General features: G+C 56.8%; 3 protein-coding genes across 7 annotated transcripts; all 3 read left to right on the top strand.

The window, feature by feature from the left end:
- The first annotated feature begins 2617 nt into the window (after positions 1-2617).
- On the top strand, positions 2618-5056 carry LOC135420056 (T-cell surface glycoprotein CD1b-3-like). Its single transcript, XM_064667019.1, has 6 exons — positions 2618-2696; positions 3020-3277; positions 3423-3704; positions 3802-4086; positions 4191-4287; positions 4460-5056. The coding sequence occupies exons 1-6, from the start codon at positions 2618-2620 to the stop codon at positions 4518-4520; spliced, it is 1062 nt and encodes a 353-aa protein (XP_064523089.1). The 3' UTR covers positions 4521-5056.
- Positions 5057-9452: 4396 nt separating this feature from the next.
- LOC135420537 (T-cell surface glycoprotein CD1b-3-like) lies at positions 9453-10393 on the top strand. Its single transcript, XM_064668139.1, has one exon. It carries the CDS (start codon positions 9575-9577, stop codon positions 10391-10393), a length of 819 nt encoding a protein of 272 aa, XP_064524209.1. The 5' UTR covers positions 9453-9574.
- A 3650-nt stretch (positions 10394-14043) lies between these two features.
- Positions 14044-17532, top strand: LOC135420536 (T-cell surface glycoprotein CD1b-3-like). Of its 5 annotated transcripts, none has more exons than XM_064668135.1 (6): positions 14044-14336; positions 15499-15756; positions 16346-16627; positions 16725-17009; positions 17128-17224; positions 17357-17532. In XM_064668135.1, exons 1-6 carry the CDS (start codon positions 14270-14272, stop codon positions 17400-17402), a joined length of 1035 nt encoding a protein of 344 aa, XP_064524205.1. In that variant the 5' UTR covers positions 14044-14269; the 3' UTR covers positions 17403-17532. The 5 variants fall into 5 exon arrangements, with proteins under 5 accessions (XP_064524205.1, XP_064524207.1, XP_064524208.1 ...); XM_064668137.1 differs by having other exon boundaries at positions 14045-14336; positions 15496-15756; positions 16910-17009; positions 17128-17267; XM_064668136.1 differs by having other exon boundaries at positions 14047-14336; positions 15496-15756; positions 17128-17267.
- Positions 17533-20947: the final 3415 nt, after the last annotated feature.

The following is a 20947-nucleotide window of genomic DNA, read 5'->3' as shown; positions in this document are numbered from 1 at the left end:
TGCCGGGGGTGGAAAGTGAGCACCAGTAATCACCCAGTAGGACTGTAAAGAACCAACATCACCTGAGGGAACTGTGGGGACCAGGGGTAACCTGGGGGTGACTCTGAGGACCATGGTCACCTGAGAGGACAGTGAGGACCAATGGTCAGTGTGGATCAAGAGCTCCCTGTCCCCTTGGGTTATTTTCTGACCAGACAAAGGGACAATGTGAAGGACAAAGAAGTTGTGAGCAAGAAAGAAAGGGGAAAATAAACCAACAAACCAAACAAACAAAAACAAAACCACAAGGAGAAGTACATTCAGTAGAGAAGAGGAATGGCTAAAGAAGTACTTCTGATCCCCTGTGACAGTGGGAAACATCTGGAGAAAATTCAGAGGGAGCTGAACACATTGTGACCACCAGCAAAAAGCAGGTGCCTGCTCCTGTCCTACCAGAGACCCAGGCACCAGCAGTGTCATGTGCCCCTGCACAGGACAGAGGGCTGAGAACGGCCCCTCAGAGGGCTGAGAACGGCCCCTCAGCTGCTCAGCAAGAAGTGACCAACACTCATCTTAGGGGGGATCATGGGGACAAGTGGTCACCTCACAGGACAGCGTGGACAAAAGTCCCTCTGCCCCTTCCCTCCCTGACTCCCCAAGGCTGTGCTTTGCCATCCCACCAGCCAAACACTCCCCTCTGGGCCCAGCACTGGTGGCTTCAAAAGAAGGGATGTGGACTTTGTGGTGCCATAGCTGTGGGTGAGGCTGCTGGGGAAGTTGGTGCCATTTCTGGGCCTACCAGGCCACCACAGCATCCCTACTTCTCTCTAGGACAGCTCCATGGAAGGGAAGGGGTTTGGTGTCCTTGTGTCCCCAGGACTGACTCCGTGTCACGAGGGGCTGCACCTCAGCCTGCAGCAGCTCCATGTGGGCCTTCCCCATGTCCCTACAGCTGGAGACACCGAAAATGGAGCCATGGAGCAGCGACACCTGGATCCAGTTGTGCTTGGAGGGATCCCACAGCACGGGGGGCACACACCTGGGCCCTGGTTGTGTTTGGGTGTTATCAGGGCACCCCCCTCACACTTCCCCTCAGATGTGCTTTCAGCTCGGCCTTCGCCCTCAGCTTGGGCTCCCTCCAGGAAAGGGGAAGAGAAACTGCAGGGAAGGCAGGAGCAGTGGATCAGGGACCCTGGGGGGTGAGGCTGCCTCTGGTAACCCCCAGCTTGGGACACTGGTGCCAATGGGGACAGAGCAGGGGAATGGCTCCCACCGTTCCTGTTCCCATGCACAGGGGACTCTTCAGGAGGGGACAGGGTTCCCTCCCAAAGCTGGTGAGAAGGAAAGGGGAGTGTCAGCCTGCAGGCCATCCCCAGGCCCTCTCCTGGGACCATTCAGGGCAGAGTTGGGGCTCCCCAGCACTGGGGTACAGGGAAGCAGAAAAGCAGCTCCCAAGTCCTAGAGCATGGATAGAGCTCCATGGAAAGGGGGAAGTTTCATGGAAAGGAAGTTTCATGGAAAGGAAGTTTCATCCACTGAAACTCCCTGGAATGGGCATCAGAGTGGGGGTACATGCTCCCATCCCCATCCTACGGGCCAAGTACCACTGCTCCAGAATTCTGATGACTGTCAATAAGAAACAGTCCCTTCCAGGCCCTGCAGCCCATCACTTCCCTTGGAACCAACACACTACAGCTGCTCTAGCCCATTCACCTCATGCACCCCAAAAGGAGCTCCTGGAGGAGCTGCTTCCTCCACCTCTGCCTGCACCCATCCCTGACCCCACAGCTGTGGTCCACACTGGAACTGCTCATCACCTCAACCTGGGGAGTCCCTTGCCCACTGAATCAGGCCAACAGTGCCAAGGGGCCAGGGAATGTCCCCATCAGCTCTTCTCCATCACTCTCTTCCCCCAGAGCTGTCCAGGGCCATGGGCTTGGCCCACGTGCCTGGCCCAGCTCTTCTCCTGCAGCTTTGCCACCTCACCAGCTTCTATACCCACAGCCCATCAGTGAGGCCTGGCTGGGGTGTGGCTGGGAGGTGATAAAGAGGCATGGGATGGGCACACAGCCTTGGGGCACAGAGAGCCCAGGCACAAAGCCATGTGGTGGGAAGAGGGTTCTCCTGCCCTCTGGGAAAGGCAGCCCCGTTGGTGTGAACCCACCTGGCAGTGCAGAGTGGATGGTGGGGTCTGTTCTGTGCAGGGCGAGACACGCCAGGCACAACTGGCAGGACAGGATATTCCCCTCAGGGCAGTGCATGCAGCCCGGGGGCAGGAGACACAGCCACCTGAAAGGGGGGGAGAAAAGAGGGATCAGTTCACCCCCATCACCCTAATTGTCACGGTGCTGCCTTGGCCATGAGGGATCACTCCTGGGTGCAGTGGGGTGACCTTGCTCAAAAGCAAATTCCCCCGACACTCACAGTCACACTCAGGATGCCTCAGCCTACCCCAAGTGGGAACCTTGGAGCCCTCCCCTAAACCTCAGGGCCAGCCCCATTGGCTGCCAGGGCCATTAGAACCAGCAGAGCTGCCCAGGCAGAGCCAGCCTCAGACATCTCCAGCCTCATCTCCCACAGCCTCTTCCTCCTGCTGCTGCACCCACTGCTGCACACTCTGGGCCTCACTGCTGGCACCATGCAGCCCCCTCGCTGCTGCCTCCTCCTCATCCTTCTCTACCTCTTCCTCCTCTCTGGGACATGGGCAACCCTGCAGGGTAAGTAGCAGCCTTGCCTCAGCCACAGCTGCTCCCATGCCCCCGTGGGACTCCATGGGCAAGAGGCTTCCTGCTCCCCACCCACTTTTGGCTCTTGCTTCCTCACCCCTCCTTGTCCCCTGGCTCCACACCTCCTCCTCGGCAGGGATGCAGCCACCTGAGGTGGGTGCAGGGCTGGGAGCCAGGGCTGCCAAGGATGAAGGGGGCCTAGAGAGGGCCCACAGATCTCTGCAACCTCAAGGACCTGTCCCTCAGCCCCTCCACTTTCCTTGTCCCTCTCCTCCCACTCCCATCTTCTCCCTGCCAACCCCTGTCTCACGCAGGGACCTTCACTTTCTGGCTGCTTCACACCTCTACCTTCCAAAACACCTCCTTTGTGGACACGGAGGCCATAGGCCTGCTGGAGGACATCGAACTTGGTATTCTTGATAAGCACACCTGGGACATCCACTTCTGCCAGCCCTGGGTGCGTCCAGCCCTGCCCCGCAGACAGTGGGACACACTTGACAACATGCTCAAGGTATATTTGCGTAATTTCAACCTCCTGATGAACCAAGGGGCCATACAGAAGGATGTGCCCTGTGAGTATCCACTCTTCACTGTGTAACCTCTCTAAACAGAAGCTGGGGAGTGGGGAAGGATCTGGCAAGTGCTGGCACTGATCACTCCTGCAGGAAGGCAATCCCAGCCCCTCAGGCAACCTCTCTCCCCTCTTGGCCCCTCCAGACCCCTTTGTGGCTCAGTCCATGACAGGCTGCAAGCTCTACCCCAACAGGACCTCTCGGGTCTTCCTCTATGTGGGCTACAATGGGCAGGACTTCCTCAGCTTCAACACAGACAGTTCCACCTGGACCCTCTCCCAGGACACCGACCTGGCACGGTACGTCAGGGATGTCCTCCAGAACGAAACCGCCCTCGCTGAGGCGGTGACGGACCTCTTGAACTATATCTGTGTCAATACCCTGGAGATGTTCCTGAATTACGGGAGGGCAGCTCTGGAGAGACAAGGTGAGACCACCCTGACCCTGCCACGGCCACCCCAAAGCCCTGGGGCCAAGCCGTGCCCAACCAGGGCTTCCCCCACCCCTTTGCTCCCACCCCCCAGAGCTGCCCGTGGCCACGGTCTTTGCCCGCACGCCCAGCCCACACCAGCTGCTGCTGGTTTGCCATGTCACCGCCTTCTACCCCCGGCCCATCAGCGTGGCCTGGCTGAGGGATGGCCACGAGGTGCCTCCGGGCCCGCAGCTCAACACCAGCCCCGTCCTGCCCAACGCTGACCTCACCTACCAGCTCTCCAGCGTCCTGGCCGTGGCCCCCCAGGACGGGCACAGCTACGCCTGCCGCGTGCGCCACCGCAGCCTGGGCACCCGCAGCCTCCTCGTCCCCTGGGGTAGGTGCCACCCGGGGGCACGGCAAGGGGCGCCCCAGCCGCCCACCCGCTGCCATGGAGCAAAGCCCGGCAAGGTCATGGCAGCCCCTCCTTCTATTGCCCAGGCAACTCACAGCTGCTGCTCATCACAGGGCTCGTGGCCGGGCTGCTGGGAGCCGTGGCTCTTGCTGCCCTGATGCTGCTTTGCCTCTGGAGACGCAGGTGAGTCTCCTCCTGCCCCACACAGCAGCACAGGGACAGCAGGGCAGGGGATGCCCCAGGGCATTTCTGCACTGGGCAGCCGAGCTCCGGCTTCAGCCCTGCCAGCTCCTCTCTGCACCCCTACAAGGTCTCTGCCCTGCAGCAGCCGTCAGCTGTCCCCCTCTCCTTTCAGAAAGCACCAGGGCACAGAGGAATCAGAGTCCAGGAGCTCCATCCTGAGCAAAGAAGCTTAGCCCAGAAGGGAGACAACTGTCCCCATTCCCTCTTGGCACCTGTCAGCCAACAGGGACAAGAATTACCTTCTTCTGCTTCAAGATTGCAAGACTAACTCGACTCAGAGATGCAGGGGAAAAATCTGGATGGCTTCTGACTCACTTGAATTTGCTAAGCAGACACAGATGCAGGTCTGAGACCTCCTCACTTTTTACACCTCTTGTGCCACTGCCTTAGGCACCCACTGAGGCTCTAGGGCACCTCAATGCCCAGAGCCAATTTCTCCCACTTCTGCTACAATAACACTTTGATCACTAGGTGGAAAGCTGTACCCTTCCACTGCCATTTTCTAGCTGATTTGTTTTCCTAAAAACTGCCTTGATTAACCATATTCCAGAAATCTTTGTGCTGAGACTGAACTGTTCCACGTAGACTAACAGAACCTGGCCACAAATGGCTTTACAAAGCACTGAGTAACACTGAAACTCTGGTATAATATGTGGGAGATGTGTGTAATATGTGCAGATGTGTATAATAAAATCAATAGTTTCACTAAGATCATGTGCCTTTCCTCAGCAGTTGTATGGCCTTGGGGGAGGTTTTGCTCAGCTGCAAAGGGAAGCCAGAGCACCACTGAATTATTGGCACTGATTGCAGGAAACACCAAGGCAAGGGGGAAAAAAAAGTACAGGTGTGCCTGTGCATATATGAACATGTTCTCACATACTGCATGGAAACAAGTAACTGTGCACATAGGGGTAAAGTGCCCCCAAGGCTTCTAAGAAAGGAGGAAAAGGAAGCCCATGTCCCACTGAAGACTGCAGAGTTCAGACAGACACAGGAAGGCATTTAGTTCATGCTCCCAACCAACTTAAACACAGAGCTTCAAAACCTTTGGTTTCCCTGCAAAATTTCCCAAGATAAGTCTGGCAGCCATGGGGGAGCCAGAAAATCCAGCTGGCCTGTGGCTGTATCCACCACAGCTCTGCTGGGCTTTGTTCCCCCTCGGCCAGAGCCTGGAAACAATGATGCTGGTGGCAGGACTACATTTTCCTGGCAGCCAGAGTCACCTGCTGGCACCACAGGGCTCAAGGACCTTGCTGCAGGAGGGGTGACACCAAGCCTCTCCCAGCCCTTGCTGACTTGGGACAGACAGATGAAACCCTCGGCTGTGGGCAGGGCTCCCTCTGGGAGCAAATGGGGCAATTCCTCTCCCAGGCAGAGTGGAACACCCTGCAGCACTCACAGGATGGGGCAGGATGAAGATCACCCACACAACCTGGAAAGCAGGTGCAGCTGCTGGGCAAACCTGCTGAGGAAAGGTGTTTGTGTGAATGAACTCCCAAAAGACCCTACAGTAACACAGCCACAAACACCTGGCACCAAGGAGGTGTCTGCAAGTGTGTGCTCACAGCCCCCCAAGAGACCCTGTAACAACATCCCCCACCCAGGCATTTTGAGAGGGCTCTTCAGGCACTTCAGCCCAGCCCACTGAGTGCTGCTGCCCACCTCAGTGCAGCACCCAGGGACACTGCAGCCCTGTCCACCCCAGCACGACTCACCCAGGCACAGCCCTGGCCTCGGGGCTTACAGCCTTCAGCACAGGGGGCACTGCAAGGACCAACAATCACCTGAGGGGATGCAAACACCAGTGTCCCCTGTGGGTCACATGAGGTGGAACAAACTCCTACAGTCACCTGGTGCAGGGGGAAAGTGAGCACCAGTAATCACCCAGTAGGACTGTAAAGAACCAACATCACCTGAGGGAACTGTGGGGACCAGGGGTAACCTGGGGGTGACTCTGAGGACCATGGTCACCTGAGAGGACAGTGAGGACCAATGGTCAGTGTGGATCAAGAGCCCCCTGTCCCCTTGGGTTATTTTCTGACCAGACAAAGGGACAACGTGAAGGATGAAGAAGTTGTGAGCAAGAAAGAAAGGGGAAAAAAACCAACGAACCAAACAAACAAAAACAAAACCACGAGGAGAAGTACATTCCATAGAGAAGAGGAATGGCTAAAGAAGTACTTCTGATCCCCTGTGACAGTGGGAAACATCTGGAGAAAATTCAGAGGGGCCTGAACACATTGTGACCACCAGCACAAAGCAGGTGCCTGCTCCTGTCCTACCAGAGACCCAGGCACCAGCAGTGTCATGTGCCCCTGCACAGGACAGAGGGCTGAGAACGGCCCCTCAGCTGCTCAGCGAGAAGTGACCAACACTCATCTTAGGGGGGATCAAGGGGAAAAGTGGTCACCTCACAGGACAGCATGGACAAAAGTGCCTCTGCCCCTTTCCTACCTGACTCCCCAAGGCTGTGCTTTGCCATCCCACCAGCCAAACACTCCCCTCTGGGCCTAGCACTGGTGGCTTCAAAAGAAGGGATGTGGACTTTGTGGTGGCATAGCTGTGGGTGAGGCTGCTGGGGAAGTTGGTGCCATTTCTGGGCCTACCAGGCCACCACAGCATCCCTACTTCTCACTGGGACAGCTCCATGGAAGGGAAGGGGGTTGGTGTCCTTGTGTCCCCAGGACTGACTCCGTGTCACGAGGGGCTGCACCTCAGCCTGCAGCAGCTCCATGTGGGCCTTCCCCATGTCCCTACAGCTGGAGACACCGAAAATGGAGCCATGGAGCAGCGACACCTGGATCCAGTTGTGCTTGGAGGGATCCCACAGCACGGGGGGCACACACCTGGGCCCTGGTTGTGTTTGGTTGTTATCAGGGCACCCCCCTCACACTTCCCCTCAGATGTGCTTTCAGCTCTGCCTTCGCCCTCAGCTTGGGCTCCCTCCAGGAAAGGGGAAGAGAAACTGCAGGGAAGGCAGGAGCAGTGGATCAGGGACACTGGGGGGTGAGGCTGCCTCTGGTAACCCCCAGCTTGGGACACTGGTGCCAATGGGGACAGAGCAGGGGAATGGCTCCCACCGTTCCTGTTCCCATGCACAGGGGACTCTTCAGGAGGGGGACAGGGTTCCCTACCAAAGCTGGTGAGAAGGAAAGGGGAGTGTCAGCCTGCAGGCCATCCCCAGGCCCTCTCCTGGGAGCGTTCAGGGCAGAGTTGGGGCTCCCCAACACTGGGGTGCAGGGAAGCAGAGAAGCAGCTCCCAGGTCCTAGAGCATGGATAGAGCTCCATGGAAAGGGGGAAGCTGCTCATCCACTGAAACTCCCTGGAATGGGCATCAGAGTGGGGGTACATGCTCCCATCCCCATCCTACTGGCCAAGTACCACTGCTCCAGAATTCTGATGACTGTCAATAAGAAACAGTCCCTTCCAGGCCCTGCAGCCCATCACTTCCCTTGGGAACCAAAACACTACAGCTGCTCTAGCCCACTCACCTAATGCACCCTAAAAAGAGGCTTATGGAGGAGCTGCTTCCTCCAGCTCTACCTGCACCCATCCCTGACCCCACAGCTGTGGTCCAGACTGGAACTGCTCATCACCTCAACCTGGGGAGTCCCTTGCCCACTGAATCAGGCCAACAGTGCCAAGGGGCCAGGGAATGTCCCCATCAGCTCTTCTCCATCACTCTCTTCCCCCAGAGCTGTCCAGGGCCCTGGTCTTGGCCCACATGCCTGGCCCAGCTCTTCTCCTGCAGGTTTGCCACCTCACCAGCTTCTATACCCACAGCCCATCAGTGTGGCCTGGCTGTGGTGTGGTTGGGAGGTGACAAAGAGGCATGGGATGGGCACACAGCCTTGGGGCACAGAGAGCCCAGGCACAAAGCCATGTGGTGGGAAGAGGGTTCTCCTGCCCTCTGGGAAAGGCAGCCCCGTTGGTGTGAACCCACCTGGCAGTGCAGAGTGGATGGCGGGGTCTGTTCTGTGCAGGGCGAGACACGCCAGGCACAACTGGCAGGACAGGATATTCCCCTCAGGGCAGTGCATGCAGCCCATGGGCAGGAGACACATCCACCTGAAAGGGGGGGAGAAAAGAGGGGTCAGTTCACCCCCATCACCCTAATTGTCACAGTGCTGCCGTGGCCATGAGGGATCACTCCTGGGTGCAGTGGGGTGACCTTGCTCAAAAGCAAATTCCCCCGACACTCACAGTCACACTCGGGGTGACCCAGCCTACCCCAAGTGGGAACCTTGGAGCCCTCCCCTAAACCTCAGGGCCAGCCCCATTGGCTGCCAGGGCCATTAGAACCAGCAGAGCTGCCCAGGCAGAGCCAGCCTCAGACATCTCCAGCCTCATCTCCCACAGCCTCTTCCTCCTGCTGCTGCACCCACTGCTGCACACTCTGGGCCTCACTGCTGGCACCATGCAGCCCCCTCGCTGCTGCCTCCTCCTCATCCTTCTCTACCTCTTCCTCCTCTCTGGGACATGGGCAACCCTGCAGGGTAAGTGGCAGCCTTGCCTCAGCCACAGCTGCTCCCATGCCCCCGTGGGACTCCATGGCCAAGAGGCTTCCTGCTCCCCACCCACTTTTGGCTCTTTCTTCCTCACCCCTCCTTGTCCCCTGGCTCCACACCTCCTCCTCGGCAGGGATGCAGCCACCTGAGGTGGGTGCAGGGGTGGGAGCCGGGGCTGCCAAGGATGAAGGGGGCCTAGGGGGGGCCCACAGATCTCTGCAACCTCAAGGACCTGTCCCTCAGCCCCTCCACTTTCCCTGTCCCTCTCCTCCCTGCCAACCCCTGTCTCACACAGGGACCTTCACTATCCGGCTGCTTCACACCTCTACCTTCCAAAACACCTCCTTTGTGGACACGGATGGGATAGGCCTGCTGGAAGACATCCAACTTGGGTCTCTTGATAAGCACACCTGGGACATCCACTTCTGCCAGCCCTGGGTGCGTCCAGCCCTGCCCCGCAGTCAGTGGGACACACTTGACAACATGTTCAAGGCCTATTTTCATAATTTCAACCTCCTGATGAACCAAGGGGCCATACAGAAGGATGTGCCCTGTGAGTATCCACTCTTCACTGTGTAACCTCTCTAAACAGAAGCTGGGGAGTGGGGAAGGATCTGGCAAGTGCTGGCACTGATCATGCCTGCAGGAAGGCAATCCCAGCCCCTCAGGCAACCTCTCTCCCCTCTTGGCCCCTCCAGACCCCTTTGTGGCTCAGTCCATGGCAGGCTGCAAGCTCTACCCCAACAGGACCTCTCGGGTCTTCCTCTATGTGGGCTTCAATGGGCAGGACTTCCTCAGCTTGGACACAGACAGTTCCACCTGGACCCTCTCCCAGGACACCGACCTGGCACGGTACATCAGGGATGTCCTCCAGAACGAAACCACCCTCGCTGAGGCAGCGAAGGGCATCTTCAAGGATAGCTGTGTCAATGCCCTGGAGATGTTCCTGAGCTACGGCAGGGCAGCTCTGGAGAGACAAGGTGAGACCACCCTGACCCTGCCACAGCCACCCCAAAGCCCTGGGGCCAAGCCGTGCCCAACCAGGGCTTCCCCCACCCCTTTGCTCCCACCCCCAGAGCTGCCCGTGGCCACGGTCTTTGCCCGCACGCCCAGCCCACACCAGCTGCTGCTGGTTTGCCATGTCACCGCCTTCTACCCCCGGCCCATCAGCGTGGCCTGGCTGAGGGATGGCCACGAGGTGCCTCCGGGCCCGCAGCTCAACACCAGCCCCGTCCTGCCCAACGCTGACCTCACCTACCAGCTCTCCAGCGTCCTGGCCGTGGCCCCCCAGGACGGGCACAGCTACGCCTGCCGCGTGCGCCACCGCAGCCTGGGCACCCGCAGCCTCCTCGTCCCCTGGGGTAGGTGCCACCCGGGGGCACGGCAAGGGGCGCCCCAGCCGCCCACCCGCTGCCATGGAGCAAAGCCCGGCAAGGTCATGGCAGCCCCTCCTTCTATTGCCCAGGCAACTCACAGCTGCTGCTCATCACAGGGCTCGTGGCCGGGCTGCTGGGAGCCGTGGCTCTTGCTGCCCTGATGCTGCTTTGCCTGTGGACACGCAGGTGAGTCTCCTCCTGCCCCACACAGCAGCACAGGGACAGGAGGGCAGGGGATGCCCCAGGGCATTTCTGCACTGGGCAGCCCAGCTCTGGCTTCAGCCCTGCCAGCTCCTCTCTGCACCCCTACAAGGTCTCTGCCCTGCAGCAGCCGTCAGCTGTCCCCCTCTCCTTTCAGAAAGCACCAGTGGAAGAGGAACCAGAGTCCAGGAACTCCATCCTGAGCAAAGAAGCTTAGCCCAGAAGGGAGACAACTGTCCCCATTCCCTCCTGGCACCTCTCAGCCAACAGGGACAAGAATTACCTTCTTCTGCTTCAAGATTGCAAGACTAACTCGACTCAGAGATGCAGAGGAAAAATCTGGGTGGCTTCTGACTCACTTGAATTTGCTAAGCAGACACAGACACAGGTCTGAGACCTCCTCACTTTTTACACCTCTTGTGCCACTGCCTTAGGCACCCACTGAGGCTCTAGGGCACCTAAATCCCCACAGCCAATTTCTCCCACTTCTCGTACAAGAACACTTTGATCACTAGGTGGAAAGCTGTACCCTTCCACTGCCATTTTCTAGGTGATTTTTTGTCCTAAAAACTGCCTTGATTAACCATATTCCAGAAGTCTTTGTGCTGAGACTGAACTGTTCCACGCAGACTAACAGAACCTGGCCACAAATGGCTTTACAAAGTGCTGAGTAACACTGAAACTCTGGTATAATATGTGGGAGATGTGTAGAACATGTGCAGATGTGTATAATAAAATCAATAGTTTCACTAAGATCATGTGCCTTTCCTCAGCAGTTGAATGGCCTTGGGGGAGGTTTTGATCAGCTGCAAGGACAAGGGGACATGGGCTCAAGCTCTGCCAGGGGAGGTTTAAGTTAGATGTTAGGAAGAAATTCTTTACAGAGAGGGTTATCAGGCATTGGAACTTCCTACCCAGAGAGGTGGTGGATTCACCATCCCTAGAGGTTTTTAAAAATAGATTGGACGTGGCCCTTAGTGCCATGATATAGTAAATGGAGTTGGATCAAGGGGTTGCACTTGATGATCTTGGAGGTCTTTTACAACCTAATCTATTCTATGATTCTATGATTCCAAAGGGAAGCCAGAGCACCACTGAATTATTGGCACTAATTGCAGGAAACACCAAGGCAAGGGGGAAAAAAAGTACAGGCGTGCCTGTGCATATATGAACATGTTCTTACATACTGCATGGAAACAAGTAACTGTGCACATGGGGGTAAAGTGCCCCCAAGGCTTCTAAGAAAGGAGGAAAAGGAAGCCCATGTCCCACTGAAGACAGCAGAGTTCAGACAGACACAGGAAGGCATTTAGTTCATGCTTCCAACCAACTTAAACACAGAGCTTCAAAAGCTTTGGTTTCCCTGCACAATTCCCCAAGATAAGTCTGGCAGCCATGGGGGAGCCAGAAAATCCAGCTGGCCTGTGGCTGTATCCACCACAGCTCTGCTGGGCTTTGTTCCCCCTCGGCCAGACCCTGGAAACAATGATGCTGGTGGCAGGACTACATTTTCCTGGCAGCCAGAGTCCCCTGCTGGCACCACAGGGCTCAAGGACCTTGCAGCATGAGGGGTGACACCAAGCCTCTCCCAGCCCTTGCTGACTTGGGACAGACAGATGAAACCCTCGGGTGTGGGCAGGGCTCCCTGTCCCCTTGGGTTATTTTCTGACCAGACAAAGGGACAATGTGAAGGACAAAGAAGTTGTGAGCAAGAAAGAAAGAAGAAAATAAACCAACAAACCAACCAAACAAAAACAAAACCACGAGGAGAAGTACATTCCATAGAGAAGAGGAATGGCTAAAGAAGTACTTCTGATCCCCTGTGACAGTGGGAAACATCTGGAGAAAATTCAGAGGGGGCTGAACACATTGTGACCACCAGCACAAAGCAGGTGCCTGCTCCTGTCCTACCAGAGACCCAGGCACCAGCAGTGTCATGTGCACCTGCACAGGACAGAGGGCTGAGAACGGCCCCTCAGAGGGCTGAGAACGGCCCCTCAGCTGCTCAGCAAGAAGTGACCAACACTCATCTTAGGGGGGATCATGGGGAAAAGTGGTCACCTCACAGGACAGTGTGAACAAAAGTGCCTCTGCCCCTTTCCTCCCTTCACTGCCCCAAGGCTGCTCTTTGCCATCCCACCAGCCAAACACTCCCCTCTGGGCCCAGCACTGGTGGCTCCAAGGGAACTTTGTGGTGGCATATCTGGACATCCCCTGGGTGCCGCTGCTGGGGAAGTTGTTGCCATTTCTGGGCCTACCCAGTGTGATGGTTTCACTCTAGGCCTTCCTGGAGACCAGCTTGTAACCAGGAAGGAACTAGGAAGGTGATCACGGAAGTATTCCATGCTATTCCTTTACGTAAGTTGAGGTATAAATAAAGCCCTCTTCCTTTCTGGTGAGGTTCGAGAACAGTGGGTCCCTGTCTCGGCCTGGCTTATCTGCAGCTGAGGCCTCCAGCGACTGCTGTTATCTGCCACGCGTGAGGGGACAGTGCTGGGCCGTGTCCAGCCATCCTGATTCTCTCAAGGGAAGTGGTGAGATTTTGCTAGTTCTTCAGTTTGCTGGTTACCGGGTTTTTAGATTGCGTAGACTTGTTTGGTTCTTGCCCCTTTTTGTCCTATTTTGTCCTTTTCCCTTCTCCCTCCCCCTCTTCCCTTTTAGGAAGCTATTTAGGGTTTCTGGGGTTATAGTATATAATATTCTCATTGTATATATCTGTCTTATATGTAAAATATATATATTTTTGCTATAGCTTTGGCTGCTGGGTTTTTAATTCCCTCTCTGGGAAGCAGGCCTTTGTTGTCAAGTTTCGGAGACGTGGCGGGAAGCCAGCTGGGAACTTGCACACCAGGCCACCACAGCAACCCTATTTCTCACTGGGACAGCTCCATGGAAGGGAAGGGGTTTCGTGTTTGGACATACTGAGGTGCACCCCTCACATTTCCCCTCAGCTGTGGTTTCAGTTCTGCCTTCACTCCCAGCGTGGGAAGGGGAAGAGAAACTACGTGTTGAGGGGAGGAGCTGGGGAGGAGCAGTGGATCAGGGACATTGGGGGTGTGAGGCTGGCTCACCATTGTGCCTCCACTGTACCACTGGACACTGGTGCAGAATCCTGTCCCCCTCCCCAAGAGTCCCCTGTGCGTGGGAACAGAAACAGTGGGAGCCATTCCCCTGCTCTGTCCCCATTGGCACCAAAGTTGGTAGAAAAGAAAGGGGAGTGCCAGACCCACCCCTGGGCCCTCTCCTGGGGGCATTTAGGGCAGAGATGGGGCTCTCCAGCAACATCCCACAGCTTGGGGTTAGTCAGGAACTGTTTGTCACCTCCTCCCTGGGATCCTATCCCCAGGGTTAGGCAGGTGGTGCAGGAGCAGCCTGAGCTGGAGGTGCCAGAGGGGGGGACACAAAGCGTCCCTTCTTGCCATGTGGAGGCTGGGAGGACAGCAACCAGTCAGGGCTGAAATCCAAAAGCCATCATCCCCTCCATTGGAGCTGATGCACCCCACAAGAACTGGGATAGGACAAGGTACCATTGGTGGGGAGGGGGAGCCAGGGGGACCCTTGAACATCTGCTTTCTCCTAGCGATGCTTCCTGGGACTCTCTTTGCTCCTGGCTGGGCTTTCTCCAGGCCCAGCCTGTCACAGCACTTCATGCTCGAGACATTATTTCAGCTCTCATCCGTCCCACACGTCCCCAGCCCTCACCCCAGCACATTCACTGCGCTCCCATTGGTGCAGAGCTGCCGCAGTGACTGCTGGGCTGGGCTGAAGCGTTGGACCCCAACGTTCTTCCTCTTCCCACAGTCACTGCTGCTGCTTCTTCAGCCCCTGCATGCACCATGCAGCCCCCTCACCTCTTCCTCTTTCTTCCCCTCCTCCTCCCTGGGATGTGGGCAGACCCAGAAGGTAAGTGGGAGCCCTGACTCACCCAAACCACTCTGTCAGAGGACCATACAGGTTCCTCAGAGGAGGCCACTGTCCCTTGCATGGGGGGGGTGATCCCCAGCATCAAAGGGCTGCCCCCCACAATGCAGGACCCAAAGGTGTTTTGTCCCTGCCCACCCTCTCTGTTCTTGCCCCCAGCTCTGGACTTCTACCCCACTGGCTTGACACAGGGCCTTGGGCACACAAGCAGAAGAGAGACCAAGGTCCCTAGCCAGGCTTTGGGTGTTGAGGTTCCCCCCATGATGTCTTCCCCCTGCAGGGAGCCCATGAGTGCCAAGGGGGAATCAGCCCCACGTGCTGCCGTGGGCCCCTTCCAGCAGCCCCTCGTTCTTGTGGAGCTGCACCTGCAAGAGGGTGTTTCAGGCACTGCTGTTGTACGAGCATTTTACCACAAACAACCCCGTGAGACCTTGTGCTTCTGGGGTGGGCAGCATCACACACGGGAAGGCAGGATTGATCTCTGAGATGTGCTGCACTGCTCTCCTGTCAGGGAGCTCCCAAACCTGGATAAAATGCTCTTTTCCATCCTCCATGTCCTCTGCACCAGGCACAGGTCTCTGGCAGATACAGGTCCTGGCACAGGTGTTCTTCTGGGGGGAGCATCACCCCAAACAAGCAGTGAGGTGCCCCCTCATCTGCTCTACACAGTCAGACAGCAGCGCTGGGCAGGAGGGAGGCAGGGAGGGGACAAAATGCCTGAAATCCCGTGCAGGAGAGAAACAATTCGTTGCAAGTAAAATAGAGAAGGAAAAGGAGCAGCAAAGGCAGAGGAAGTTCAGCCAGGAAAGCTACCCTGAGCAGGCTGAAGAGCACAGAATCATAGAACCACGGAATGGTTTGGGGTGGGAGGGACCTTTAAGGACCATCCAGTCCAACCCCACCTGCAATGGGAAGGGACATCTTCCATTAGATCAGGTTGCTCTGAGTTCCATCCAACCTGCTCTTGAATGTTTCCAGGGATGGGGCATCCATCCCATCTCTGGGCAATCTGTGTCAGTGTCTCACCAGCCTCACAGTAAAAAATTTCTTCCTTGTATCTAGTCTGAATCCCTTGTTTCTCCCCTAGCCCCTCCACTCATCTCCTTCTTACGCCCCTTCTCATCCCCATCCTCCTTTCCAGCAGAGCCACAGGTTCTCCAGTACCTCCTGACCGGCCTCTTTGCTGACATGGCCTCTGCCGAGGTGTCAGCGACGGGAGTCCTGGGGGATGTGCCCATCTTTGCACTGGATCCTGCCAACTGGAGCATCCACTTCCACTGGCCCTGGGTCAGCCAGGCTGCAGCCGAGGGTGACACCGAGAAGCTGATGTCCCAAAGTCAAATGGCTCTGCGCAATATGGTCCGATATGTGCACGACAAAGTCCAGCAGACAGAAATGGACTGTGAGTATGGGAACAACTCCAGTCAGAGCCCTGGCACCTCTCCCCAGGTTCAGGCTGTGCCCTCCTCCACCAGGGTGGCATCTAGGGGGCGTTTCATAGGGTGCAACAGCTCCTGAAAGTGTAACGCTGCAGCTGCTGGGGCATATGACTTGCAGGACTAGGGAAGGCAGCAGACCTGAAACCCCTTGGGGCTTCTGCCATCTGGCACAGGGACCCCCTCTGCACACCAGGGAGTTGCCACAAAATTTACTGGGGCTGCAGGACTCACATAGCAAAGATCATGAAAGAGAAAATTGAGGGCAAATATTTTGGGGCACAGTATTCTTTTTAAACAAGCACCCCCACACTAACTGGCCTGGTATTCACTCCATCCTTCCAAGGGGCCTGAGGGTTTGCAAGGTGTCTGGGGTTTCCTGAAGCATGGCCCCGTGCCCTGCTACCCATTGCACCCTGCTGCCCATTGCACCCTGCTGCCCATTGCACCCTGCTGCCCATCGCACCCTTCCACGTGCCCTCAGTCACATCCCGCCTCGTGCCACCCATGTGCCACACACTCACGGGACCTCTCCGCTGGCTTTGCCCTTGGCAGACCCTCTGGTGGTCCAAATCCGTGCGGGCTGTGAGCTGCACCCCAACACATCAAGCTGGGGCTTCCTGCATGTCGGGGAGGGTGGCAAAGACCTTGTAGCTTTTGAGGTGGATGAAGAGCGCTGGGAGATGCAGCAGGCGTCCCAGCTGGCAGAGCAGGTCATCACGGACCTAAACAGTGCAACGTCCGTCAAAGTCCTCCTGGAGCACCTCCTGTCCTTCATCTGCCAGAGCCAAATCCGCACCCTGAACAAGTACGGGAGGGCCACTCTGGAGAGACAAGGTGAGACCACCCTGACCCTGCCACAGCCACCCCAAAGCCCTGGGGCCAAGCCGTGCCCAACCAGGGCTTCCCCCACCCCTTTGCTCCCACCCCCCAGAGCTGCCCGTGGCCACGGTCTTTGCCCGCACGCCCAGCCCACACCAGCTGCTGCTGGTTTGCCATGTCACCGCCTTCTACCCCCGGCCCATCAGCGTGGCCTGGCTGAGGGATGGCCACGAGGTGCCTCCGGGCCCGCAGCTCAACACCAGCCCCGTCCTGCCCAACGCTGACCTCACCTACCAGCTCTCCAGCGTCCTGGCCGTGGCCCCCCAGGACGGGCACAGCTACGCCTGCCGCGTGCGCCACCGCAGCCTGGGCACCCGCAGCCTCCTCGTCCCCTGGGGTAGGTGCCACCCGGGGGGACAGCAGGGTTGCAGGCAGCAGCCCCTGGCCCTGTGAGGGGCAGCTCTTGACTGGCACTGCCACCCTTACACGGTCACCCTTTTCTCCCCCTCTCCCAGAGAATCTCAGCACAGCTCCAACCATCAGCATCACCATCGCAGTGCTGCTCCTGGGTTCCACAGCCTCTGCCGGGGGATTTTGGTGGTGGAAGCGCAGGTGAACTCTCCTTCCCATTGCCTGCTCTAAGATTTACGGGCAGGTGGGTCAGGCCAGGGGTTGTAGGAGCGACAGCTCCACAGGGGTGAACTCCCTGGCTCTCAGTGCAGCTCACGGTGTCCCCCCTTGCAGGAGAGGTAATGAGGCTACATGGGAGACCCGGGAATTCATCAGCTGAGGCCTGGTTGCTCACTCAGAAACAGCCGGCCGCTCTCCCTGTTCATTTCATGTCCCACCTCTCACCCATCAGCACCGACACTGTTTTGTTCTGGAAAACCGTGGCATTAAACAGCTACAAACTTCCCCTGCTGCGTGGGGCTCCTGTGCCTCTCACCCTCCTTTACTCAAGAGTTCTTCCCAGGAAACCCCTCAGCACACTGCAGAGACTCCCCATGGCAGCCAGGAAGACTCTCCCTTTCCCTGGAGTTGGTCTAGTTGGTCTTCCCCTGGCATGTCAGGAGAAGTCCGTGCAGGTGCCTGGGGGATGGTGGGTCATGTTCTGATGGAAGCTCCAGCCATGGCCTCCTGCACACCCACAGCCCCTCTCTCTCCTTCCTCCTCGAGGCAGCTCCAAGGCAGCCTGGCCACTGCTGACCACGGCTGCACATCCCTCCCTGGGGCCATCCGGGGCTACGGGGGCAGGGGAGGTCTCCTCCTCACCCGGCTACACCAGTTCCACCGTCTCCAGGCCACAGCAGGTGGGAGCTGCCCTTGTCCCGCCTCGCTCACCCCCTGCTCTCCTGCGGGAGCTGCGAGCCGAGAGCACGGGACACAACGGGGATACCCCGGAGCCCCATTCCCGGATCAGGATGGCGGATGCAGCCCATGGCCAGGCGGCACACCCGTCTGCACCGCGGGTAGAAAAGCGGGGTCTGGTCAGCAGCCTCCGGTGACCTGCATGAGCAAGGGGCTCCCCCTCACCCGCCCTCGCACGCCTCCTCACCCCTCTTCCCACTGTGTCCTTCCTCCATTTCCTTCCTCCTTTCCCACTCCCACATCCTTCCCTCTCCCCGCACATCCTCAGCCCTAGCCCTGGCCCCTTCCTCATCTCAAATTGCCTGTCCCCTTTTCCCCCTGCCCAGCCCTACCTGTTCCCTTGTCACGTCCCCCCCATGTTCCCGTGTCCCCTACCCAGGGTCCCTGCCTGACCGCACCCGAGCCACCCGCCAATGGTGATCCGCCCTGCATCTGACGTCACCTGGTGCCAGGTAGATCTCCGGCCGCCCCACCCCGCGCTTCCATTGGCTACGCCGCGGCTCATTCGCCAATGGAATCCGCACTCCTCACTGCGTCATCGGTCGCTGGGCAGGTTGTGGGGCGAGAGGGGCGGGGCGGGGCCGCATTTCCCCGATCCCCGGCCCTATCCAAACCCCGCTCCCTGTTCCCAAGCGGCTGCCCAGGGCTTCCCTCCGACTCCCCAGGTCCTCGGATCCAGCCTCCGACTCCCCAGGTCCTCGGATCCAGCCCCCGGCCGGACTTGCCTGTGGTATTTAAGCACAATGCATTACAAGAGATAATGCCAAGCAGCTGTGATTCTGGCTGGGCACGGAGATAAGCAAACCTTTTCTGTGCAAAATGGGGGCCGAGAGATGGGCTCTGGCCTTGGAGGCAAGTCTCTGTCTCCAGGATGTTCCATTGGCTGCTGAGAGTGCACAGCACTGCTGGTGCAGGTTGAGCTCTGATTGCGATCTGTGTGGGTTGTATCTGTCCTCAGCCTGGCACACAGTGGCTTCCAGATGAGGAATGGGACTATCTCAGGGCAAAAGTGAGCAGTCAGGATCTCAAGTATGCTTTTTTCAAGGCAATCAGGTGAAAATGTGCTGTTAGAGCCATCTGCACTGCTTACCATTTTGATTTCAGTGCTCTCACCTGGTTATTATCTTGCAGTGTTTTTGCAACATAAAAATTAAATGCAGAAAGCCAAGTCTTCCTCATCCTCACACAGCCCTTTGCCACAGCTCAGGATGAACAATGTAGGTTGAGTGTATGTTGATGGAAGGCACAGAAGGGTTCCAACCCTGATCTTCAGTTTATGAGCTACCCTCTGCTTGACAGAAAGGACCAAGGAGGGGGAATGTCCAGAGTGACTGGTGTGTGGCTTCCCAAGGCACCATTCTGTGTAAAGCAGCCCTGCTGTCCTGTGGATGGCTGAAAACCTGCCTGCCCATAGGAGATGGGGAATGAGCTTTTGCTTTACCTATTCAACTGTGTTTACTTCAACCCAGGAGTTTTTTCACCTTTATCCTTCTGATCCTCCTCTCCATCCCACTGGGAGGGACAGAACAAGCAGCTGCGTGGGGCTGAGCTTCTTGTGGGGGTTAAAGCAAATCAGTGTCCCTGTCCTATGTTTGGGAGTGCCTTAGAAAGGAGCTTTCTGCTGGGATTTGCACAGCTCCTGGCCCGGGACAGCCACATCTGTGACCATCACACAGGTCTTGCCAAGACAAGCTGTGACACAGGGGTTTTGTGTCTCCTACTTCCCAAGCAAAGCCAGAAACAGTGTTACCTTATGAAACGCCCGTGGGTTATAGAGGATGTCTGTCAGGAAAAAACTGTGTCCTGCTGCATTGGCTTTGAACTAGTTCTGGTAGAAAAACAGACCCCCAGATTGTCATTAGAGGACTGTCAAGATGCAAATCTCTGTATTTCCCAGAGTTCACTCACCTAGAGGGTCATCTGCTTTGAGGGCCCTCTGCCAGAAGAACGTGGACTGCATAGGTGGGTGTTTATAGATGTGTCTGTTGTACTTCCCAGTGGAATAACCACCTAAGGCAGAGAACAGCACAGAAACAGTTAAGTTCTGGCCTTTTTCTCAAGTCAAGGAGTGAGTTTCACCAGGAGGTGGCCCTCCTTAGCAGTTGCAAACAGCTGCCACCTTTCTGAGAACTTCTACAGCTCTTTCAAGCAGTGAGCTGATTTACAACCAGCAAAGCAGAGTAAAAAGAAAGAAATGTTTGTTTTGTCTGAATGAAGGGCTGGAGAAATACTACTCACATGTCCAGGTGAGATCTTGGTGTTTATCTTGGGAAGTCCACAGATGGGATATGTTGAAGCCACATTCTTCCCATTCCTGGTTGGAGAGGGCTCCAAGTAGTCACAGAGAGGACCCAGAGGGTCCTTCTGCAGGATGTTTTGCCCCTTTGACTTGTGTTCATGGGGACTTCCATTTTGGCAGGGTTGTGATTAAGGTAAGCTAGGATGGAAAGTATATGAGAGGACACCTGTGTGCAGCTGCATGTTTGAAGAACCTCTGTAACTGGAGCAGTTTGAGTATCCAGTTTCATGAAGTTCCCTTCATGGGTGACTTTTTCCTCCAAGAAAAACACACGAGCTGTACAGTGCCTCGAAGCGCCAAAGGGTAAATTGCTAAGCACAAAGGGGTTTGCAACTGCATTGCTAAATTGTCCTAAAAACTAAAAGTCTCTCCTGCCAGCAGGGTTGAGAGTGAGGCACTCATCTCAACTTCAGTATCACTTCCTGCCCAGCTGAATGTGTCTCCACACAGTCTTAACAGTCATTGAAGTCCCCCCTCGATATTTTCCAGGAATCTTGTGCTGTCCTGGGAACCATCCTTTCTCCTGTGGTATTCAAGGTTACCTGTCGGGAGATCATCATTAACACACCCCTTAACTCCCCTGCTACCATCCTACCATGGAGCTCCTGCTGCACCTCCTCACCTTTTCCAACCAGCATAGAGGGGCTGATAAAATTATTTGAGATCAT

This window comes from Pseudopipra pipra, chromosome 11, assembly GCF_036250125.1.
Source record: "Pseudopipra pipra isolate bDixPip1 chromosome 11, bDixPip1.hap1, whole genome shotgun sequence".
Taxonomy (NCBI): Eukaryota; Metazoa; Chordata; class Aves; order Passeriformes; family Pipridae; genus Pseudopipra; species Pseudopipra pipra.
The sequence above is the reverse complement of the archived record's forward strand: the minus strand, read 5'-3'. Positions and strand labels throughout refer to the sequence as shown.